This window comes from Oryzias melastigma, linkage group LG6 (genome assembly GCF_002922805.2).
Source record: "Oryzias melastigma strain HK-1 linkage group LG6, ASM292280v2, whole genome shotgun sequence".
NCBI lineage: Eukaryota > Metazoa > Chordata > Actinopteri > Beloniformes > Adrianichthyidae > Oryzias > Oryzias melastigma.
Genome location: NC_050517.1, coordinates 20,674,067 through 20,681,854, shown reverse-complemented (window position 1 = coordinate 20,681,854; position 7,788 = coordinate 20,674,067). Strand labels below are relative to the sequence as shown.

Genomic DNA, 7,788 nt, shown 5'->3' with positions numbered 1-7,788 from the left:
TGGTTATGTTAAAAAGTAACATTATTACAGTTTTACAAATGTAGTTTTAGTGTGCTCACTAATAAATGTTTATCCTGTTCAGCCTACGACTCAAAGTGTGTTTTGGATTTTGGCCCCTTGTGCGATTGAGTTTGACACCCCTGCTCTACATACATGGTCACAAGGCCCCAATTAAGCAGAAGTAACTTCTGTGGTAACATAACCTACAACGTGATGTCCCACAGATGGATGCTAGAAAATGTAAGAAGTTAAAAGATGACAGATACTTTGACATCTTTACTTCTTAAGTAAATTGTGAGTTTAAATGAAGAAACATGCAAGTGTTGCACCCCGGGCTCAAACAAATATAAAAAAAATACATTATTTCAATCTATTCTACAGCAAAAGACATCAAGTCCCTCTCTGATCATCTTTTGATCTATCTAAAAACATTCAGGGTCTTTTAATTATGATTACGCTGTTTTTTAACCAAAATCAAAGAACCTGTGTTGTTTTCTGGACATAGTTTCTGCAACCCCTCCCCCCTTTCCCGACACCCTTAACTGAGCCATCTGTTTATGCGCTCCCACACCCAAAAAACGAACATTACCGGTGCAACAAAAATCAGTCATAGGGTTTTTGAGCCAAATGCCAGCTCGAATGAGGAAAAAAAAGACATATATGGATCTAGTCGAGCAAAGCAGGGAGCTGGTGGCCCGCCCAGTGTATTTCCTACATCACTAATAGACTCTTTTCCAAATGGTAATTTTTCATCTGCTCTTGATTCACACTTATTTTTTATTAAAGAAACACTCAGAAATTAAATTTCTAAGTTTACATTTCTTAATATATGTCTTTCATGATTAAAAAAATGCCACAAGAACATGTTTAAACATGATTTTTATCAGAGTGGGTCTTAAGCTTTACTTGTATGATACCATTTAGAGGGAACACTAGATGAGTATTAGTTTAGCAATATTCACTTAATATGAAGCAAACAAAAGAAAAAAGAATCTAACAGGTTTGTACCTGAGAGTCTTTGCTTGCACTCGTTCCCACTGTGTGTGTGTGTAGTTTTGATACAAGTGTAGTGTTTGTGCGTGTGACACACTAGTTGAAGGCGTGTTTTTTTGAGTGATATGCCTGGTAAGTGTGTTTTGCACAAGAATTGTTTGGGTTGGCTCCCTTACAGATGAGTGTGTGTCGACTAATCACTCAGCCCGGCGATCAGTAGGCACATCCTGGCATTGTCCTGCTGTGTGTGTGTTGGATGCTGGCAGACTGTGGGCACTGATTTGTCGACAGAATGATACTTTGTTCTTCTTGACCAAACCTGACATGGGGTAGGAGGGGTGTTCAGAGAAAGCCACTGATAGCTGGGCGGGCTGTGATATAAATGCTTCTGGTGTTGCTGAAAATCTTTGTCTGGGACTGTCAGATCATCCCGTAATGTCCTGGCCAATTCAACTCTGACTGAATTTTCTTTTTTGAGGAAAACTGTGGAGGTAGGACTATTTGAGATTAGAAAAAGAAATGAAGGACTGTTTTGGTAACTCTGAATTAAATATAACTTCTTTGTATGTATTTTAGATGGTTTTAAAGGCATTCTTGCAAGGAATTTGTGTCTGCATGTACATAACAGGTGAGTGTTGCATTTGTTTACTCTAAAATGCCTCATATTCCATCAATATTCATGTTGTTCTTGACTCCAGCATGTGTGGCAGGCGTGACGGGGCGATGCAGTCTGTTTGGTCGATACCATGTGCACACGTTTGATGGGGTTTTGTATGAGTTTCCTGGAGACTGCAGCTACCTTCTGGCCGGGGACTGCAGCCATCGCTCTTTCACCCTGCTGGGTGAGTCACTCAAATGCAATCTAATAAAAGGCCTACCCAGTTGAAATTGAATCAAGTGTGAGTGTGTTGTCCCGGTAACATACGTTCTGAACCGCTGCATCTCTTTAAATGAATAAAAGAGTTGTTTTTCTTAGCATCATGAACAATTTTGTGGATCTTGTTTGTTGAGTTCTAACTAACGAAACATCTGTGGATCCAAAGGGGATTTTCACAAAGGTAAAAGAACTGGAGTCACACTGTTTTTGGGTGATGCTTTCGAGTTGCACCTTTCTGTGGATGGATTTCTCTCACAAGGAGAAAAAAGGTCGAGTAATACAATCTCTAATTTGCAAAAGCTTTTGATTTTTCCAGTGACATAGTCGTAATGGCGGTTTTGTTTCCTCTTCTTTCTCACAGACTCTCTCTTCCCTATGCATCCCATGCTGTGTTTGTTGGCTCTGAGCTGGGCTTTTATAAGCTCTGGAGCGAAGAGTTTGGTTTCACTGTGACAATCGATAATGCAGCCAACATTGCTTTGACCCTGAGCAAGCACCACGCCAACCACACCTGTGGCCTCTGTGGCAACTTTAACGCCGCTACCGCTGATGAATATACAGCTCAGGAGGGTAGGTGTGCACTTTTACCGGTTTAACTTGTGAAGGTTTGAAAGTGGAAAAAAAGGGAAAGTTAAATATTGTAGGAATCTGGGAAATGATGAGGGTCACACACTCAGCAACAGGAAGAGTAGAACTCAGTACAGGAAAAGATAACGAGGTAAAAGTCAGCAAAAGACACGGTTGTGGTGGAGTGAGATTAAGGAGAAGGCTGTCAGCCAGTTCATTAATGAATGCATGTGTGTGCTTTCAGGCATTCTGACAGAGGACAGTTATGATTTTGCAAATTCGTGGGCAGTGAAAGGGGCCGATCAGTCTTGCCGACGTGTTTCAAGTCCCTCCAAGTCTTGCAACAGCACTAAAGGGACAGAGGCGGTAAGCCACTGTTTTACTGAAAATCTGACAAAAACTGTTCATTTTAACAAAGATTTATACACATTTAACTAACATTGTTGTGTGTTTTTGCAGATTTTGTCCAGCTGCAGTGTGCTAAAAAGTGGGATCTTCCTCCACTGTACCCACCTCGTCTCTCCTGAGGCGTTCTTGTTGCTGTGTCAGGCGGAGTCTTGCCACTGTGACCAGCAGGACGTAGAAGACTGTTACTGTCCGATCCTGTTAGAGTATGCTCGAACGTGCCATGCCCATGGGACACTTCTGCATGGCTGGCTGGAGGAGAGCAAATGCTGTGAGTTTGTCAGAACTTAAAAAATCTTAAAAGAGCTTAAAATGGTTAAAACATAATTTTTCTTAGACCCTAAGTGTCCAATCGGGATGGAGTACAGTGAATGCACCAAGTCCTGCTCCACAACTTGCCACAGTTTAAATATACAGGAGGTCTGCAAGGAGGAGTGTGTGGATGGCTGTACATGTCCTGGTAAGTTATCAGCAACTGTGTTTTAGTCTTTTCTCTGCTGGGGTGCAACCAGTCATAACATAGACACATCTGTGTTTTAAAGCGGGCAAAGTTTTGGATGGGAATCGCTGTGTGGAAGTATCTGAGTGTTCCTGCACGCATATGGGAAAACATTTTCCTCCAGGATTTACAGTTTCCCAGGACTGCAACACATGGTATGTACAGTCAGATCCACACGAAATACCTCTTATAATGCCTCCTACACTTCAAACTTCTTGTCTGCAGTGTTTGTCGACATGGATCATGGGAATGCAGCAACGAAGGATGTCCTGGTGAGACCGAAATGTCAAAGAAAAGCATTTGAAAAGTTGCCATTTTTCTTCTTTACTTCTTTTCTTCTTGGTAGGTGAATGCCTGGTTGTGGGACAGTCTCACTTTAAGAGCTTTGACAACAAATTTTTCACCTTCACTGGTGACTGTCAGTATCTGCTGGCAGAGGACTGCACCAACAAGGACTTCTCCGTCATAATTGAGAATGTACAGGTAACAGACCATCTCCCTAAAGGAATTTGGAAGTACTAGTCCTTGATCTAAAACAATATAATATAATTCAAACAATATTTAAATCTTAATAGTTGTTTTGTCGTGCTTTAGTGTGCTGACAATCAGGATGCTGTGTGCACTCGCTCAGTGACGCTCAGCCTGCCCTCGCTGGAGAACATGACAGTAAAGCTGAAGCACGGAGGAGTTGTTTCCGTCAACAACATGGACATCCAAACCCCAATGCATCATGGTACGCCACTATCGTAGAGGAGTATAGACCAGCGGCATTAATTATTACCCCTTAAAGGAGGCGTCTGTGACCTCCAGAGCCACATGTGGCCCTGTTATCTCTCCATGGTGGCTCCTTGGCCAAACAGATATTAAGTCAGGGAGACTGCTGACCCAGCTATGGCGACCTTCTGAGTCAGCAGCTCCCTGCTAAGGACTGGCTAACCAAAACTACTTAAAAAATATCAAAAAACCAAAGCCTACAAACTAGGACTACCAAGGTCCAACCCCAAACTAAAATAACATAACCCAGCAGTGTAAGACTGCTGAGTGCTGAGGACAGAGGGGAAAAAGAACAAAAAAAGAAAGAAAGAAAATGGCATTTTTTTAAAGTAAGGATTACTTAATTATCATCAAAGAAGAATGGACATTGAACATTCATATTAAGGCGGGGGCTGCAAAATATCAACTTGGGGGCCGCAAATGAGTTTGAGACCACTGGTCAAAACTAATCAAAATGTTCTTATTTATTTTACTTGTTAATCACTCTGAATGTGAAATTTAAAGTGTGACTTCACGAATGTCCAGGTCGTTTGCATATCCAGAGAACTGTGCAGTCGTCTGTTCGTGTGAAGTTTGGTGATGATCTTCGTCTGGACTGGGATGGGCGGGGCCGTGTGCTCCTCAAGGTCAAAGAAAATCCCCTTTTTGGCTACTACCTTTAATTAGTAAAGCTGATGTGAAATTAATTCTATTTTTAACTTCTCCAGCTCACAGCACGATGGGCAGGACAGACTTGTGGTCTCTGTGGGAACTACAACGGCAACCAAGGCGACGACTTCTTGTCTGATTCTGGATTGGTTGAAGCGAGCCCACAGGCGTTTGGCCAGACCTGGAAGATAAACGGAGATTGTGAATCCACTCACAAATACGACTCTGATCCGTGTGCCATCAACCCCAAAAGAGGTCTCTTCCGCGTCCTCGCACGGTTGTCAAACACACAGAAAATGGTAAACGCTGACCTCCAATTCTCTGCCACCTTTCAGTGCGTTTTGCAGAAGAAGCATGTGCGGTCATCATGTCGGATGTGTTCAGCCCGTGCCACATTTTGGTGAACCCGAGTCCCTTTCAGCGGTTCTGCCGCTATGATGTGTGTGCATGTGGAGACGGTGAGAAGTGCCTCTGCTCTGCTCTGGCTGCTTATGCATCTGCCTGCTCTGCAAAAGGAGTCCTGCTGAACTGGAGATCCCCCTCACTCTGTGGTAATTTTCTCTATGAACTATCAGCACTCTAAAGATATTACAGGATATAGAGGGTGCAATGAGCCAGAAAAACGTCTCTCGAATTTCATGGACATTACAAGCAGAGTTGCTACGATGGCTTCTGGTATCATCTATGTTTATGAAAACGGTACCTCTTTGTTATAAAAAACAAATGAGCATTTCAAACATGATTAACCCTCTACTGATATCTTAATGTCAGAACTGGAGTGTTCTGGAGGCCAGGTCTACGAGGCCTGTGGGACGGTGTGTGACCGAACATGCCTCTCTCTGTCCGGCGCCGAGGCCGGCTGCGAGGGGGAGAAAGTATGCGAGGAGGGTTGTTTCTGCCCCGCTGGGAAATACCTGAGTCCTTCCGGACAATGTGTGACAGCAGACCTCTGCCCTTGTCTGCATGATGGACAGCTCTATCAGCCAAGTGACGTCTACGCCGACCACAACAGCATTTGGTGTGTGACGGCACTATGTCCAAAATGGGTCGAGTAATCACTTCCTCTTACATCATTGCTTCTTTTTTTTTGGTCTTCTTTTTGTGAGTTCAGCCACTGTGAGAATGGCTACATGCGTTGTAGCTCCTCTGAAGTGCCTTCCTTTCTGTCCGACCTCTTCTATGATGAAGATCTTGGATCACCCAGAGGTAGATTTTATCACAATATTTTAAAAACTGTGTTTCTTTCTCAAAAATTGGATCTAGATTAGGGATACTCCAGGCCTCGAGGGCCACAGTGTCTGCATGATTTCTAGATATTCAAGCCCTACTCATGACTACCTGGTTCAGGTGTGTCCAGCCAATTAGAACATGCCAGAGCAGAGTATGTTGGAAAACATGCAGGCCCTTGATGCCTGGAATTGTCTATCCCTGGATAGTTCAAACATTTCATGTTTCTGTGGTTGCAGAGCGGCGATCAGCACAGTGTCCGCCACCTCTTGTTCGCACGGAATGTGGTCCAGGTGAAAAGGGCCTCGAGTGTGCCAGAACTTGCCAGAATTTGGATCTGCCCTGTGTCAGTCTTTCCTGCATCCCCGGCTGCCTCTGTCCGCCAGGCACTGTATGTAGTGTGTGCATGTAGCACCAAATATTCACCAACCTACTGTCTGCTTGATGCAAGTATTGGTTTTAGGTACGTCATCGGAGAGACTGCATCGCACCAGAGCAGTGTCCCTGTTTCCATAACAACAGGCCATATGCAGCAGGACAAACAATCACTGTGGACTGTAACACCTGGTAAGATCCTGAATTCCTTATCTAAGGAAGCAAAGCTGGAATCCGGTTTTCACCATGTTTTTTGTGCATCAGCGTGTGCGAGAACAGGAAATGGCGCTGCACGCAGAAGCTGTGTGATGGCGTGTGCCGTTCCATAGGGGAGGGGCATTACATCACGTTCGATGGGCTCAAGTATTCTTTCCCAGGCCTCTGCCAGTATGTCTTAGTCCAGGTACGAGATAAAGAGATCAGAAAGTAGTGTAAGCACAGGCTGCATTGGGTGTAACTCCTCATCTCTTCATACTAAAAAAGGACATGTGTCATGGAGAAGAGGGCTCCTTCAGAGTGCTGGTGGAGAATGAGGCCTGTGGGATTGTCGGGCGTCGATGTGCCAAAGCTGTCACGGTTTTCTACCAGGGCGGCTTGATTGTGATGCAGCATGGAGAGGTAAAAAAAAAATCTAAACATGATGTAAAAACCTAAAAAGTTATGTGATACACAAAAGATAAGATGATATGATCTTGACAAATCCCAACCATAAAGACTTAACATAATAACAGAAACACGAACAGCTGTGGATTGCTGACAAATGAAACCTCGTGTAACTGAGACTGCATGGTGGAGAGGGATTGGGGGCACAAATCCCCACTGACTATAGTCTGAACTCAAGGCATGACTCAGTGTAAGAAAACTAAGAAAAAAAAACAAACATACACATAGCTCACATTTCATCTGTACGTGAGCCAGACAGAGTGGACTTGGAAAAAAAATGCTCAAATTTTATTTGCAGAGATCAAAATTAGATATATGATACAGACCTTCTCACAAGTTCAGTAAATACAATATTTTTCAAAGAATCTTGCTCAACAACTGCTCACTTAAATTGAGACTAATGGGTAATTTTCTCCACTAAGCTTCTGATTCTTAACCCAAACCAGAAAAAGACTAACACAACTGGTTCTGCATTTAACCATAAGAGCATATTTTATAAACTTTAAAGAAGTAGCACATTCCTGTTTCAAAGATTTCATTGTTCAAGATTGTTTTTGTCAAAATGCCAGCATGAGCATTACTGGAATTTGGAAAACTTTTCATTTTCAGGCTTATCTTTTGAGACCACTCCTAAGTATATTTATTTTTTACGTTTTTCATAAACTAGTCACATCCTTGTTTTTCCTCTCTTTAGCGACAGTAATGTTTCCATTTTATTTTATTTTATTTTTTCATATTTTAATGTTTCATTGTAAAAGTA

At 42.8% G+C, this 7,788-nt stretch overlaps 1 protein-coding gene across 2 annotated transcripts in view; it reads left to right on the top strand.

Moving 5' to 3' along the window:
* The first annotated feature begins 1,043 nt into the window (after positions 1-1,043).
* The window catches only part of vwf (von Willebrand factor), a 21,798-nt gene continuing 15,053 nt past the window's right edge, over positions 1,044-7,788 (top strand). The window contains exons 1-21 of one of the 2 annotated variants that reach the window (XM_036212394.1): positions 1,044-1,484; positions 1,570-1,621; positions 1,692-1,835; positions 2,037-2,139; positions 2,232-2,440; positions 2,682-2,803; positions 2,897-3,113; positions 3,180-3,302; positions 3,385-3,496; positions 3,567-3,613; positions 3,688-3,824; positions 3,936-4,074; positions 4,641-4,741; positions 4,823-5,018; positions 5,099-5,314; positions 5,535-5,781; positions 5,875-5,969; positions 6,230-6,381; positions 6,454-6,557; positions 6,630-6,768; positions 6,849-6,983. In XM_036212394.1, coding sequence (XP_036068287.1) covers positions 1,570-1,621; positions 1,692-1,835; positions 2,037-2,139; positions 2,232-2,440; positions 2,682-2,803; positions 2,897-3,113; positions 3,180-3,302; positions 3,385-3,496; positions 3,567-3,613; positions 3,688-3,824; positions 3,936-4,074; positions 4,641-4,741; positions 4,823-5,018; positions 5,099-5,314; positions 5,535-5,781; positions 5,875-5,969; positions 6,230-6,381; positions 6,454-6,557; positions 6,630-6,768; positions 6,849-6,983 — 2,790 coding nt within the window. In that variant the 5' untranslated portion in view covers positions 1,044-1,484. Of the gene's footprint in view, positions 1,485-1,569; positions 1,622-1,691; positions 1,836-2,036; positions 2,140-2,231; positions 2,441-2,681; positions 2,804-2,896; positions 3,114-3,179; positions 3,303-3,384; positions 3,497-3,566; positions 3,614-3,687; positions 3,825-3,935; positions 4,075-4,640; positions 4,742-4,822; positions 5,019-5,098; positions 5,315-5,534; positions 5,782-5,874; positions 5,970-6,229; positions 6,382-6,453; positions 6,558-6,629; positions 6,769-6,848; positions 6,984-7,788 lie in introns of those variants that run through there. The other variant, XM_024281998.1, reaches the window with a different exon arrangement.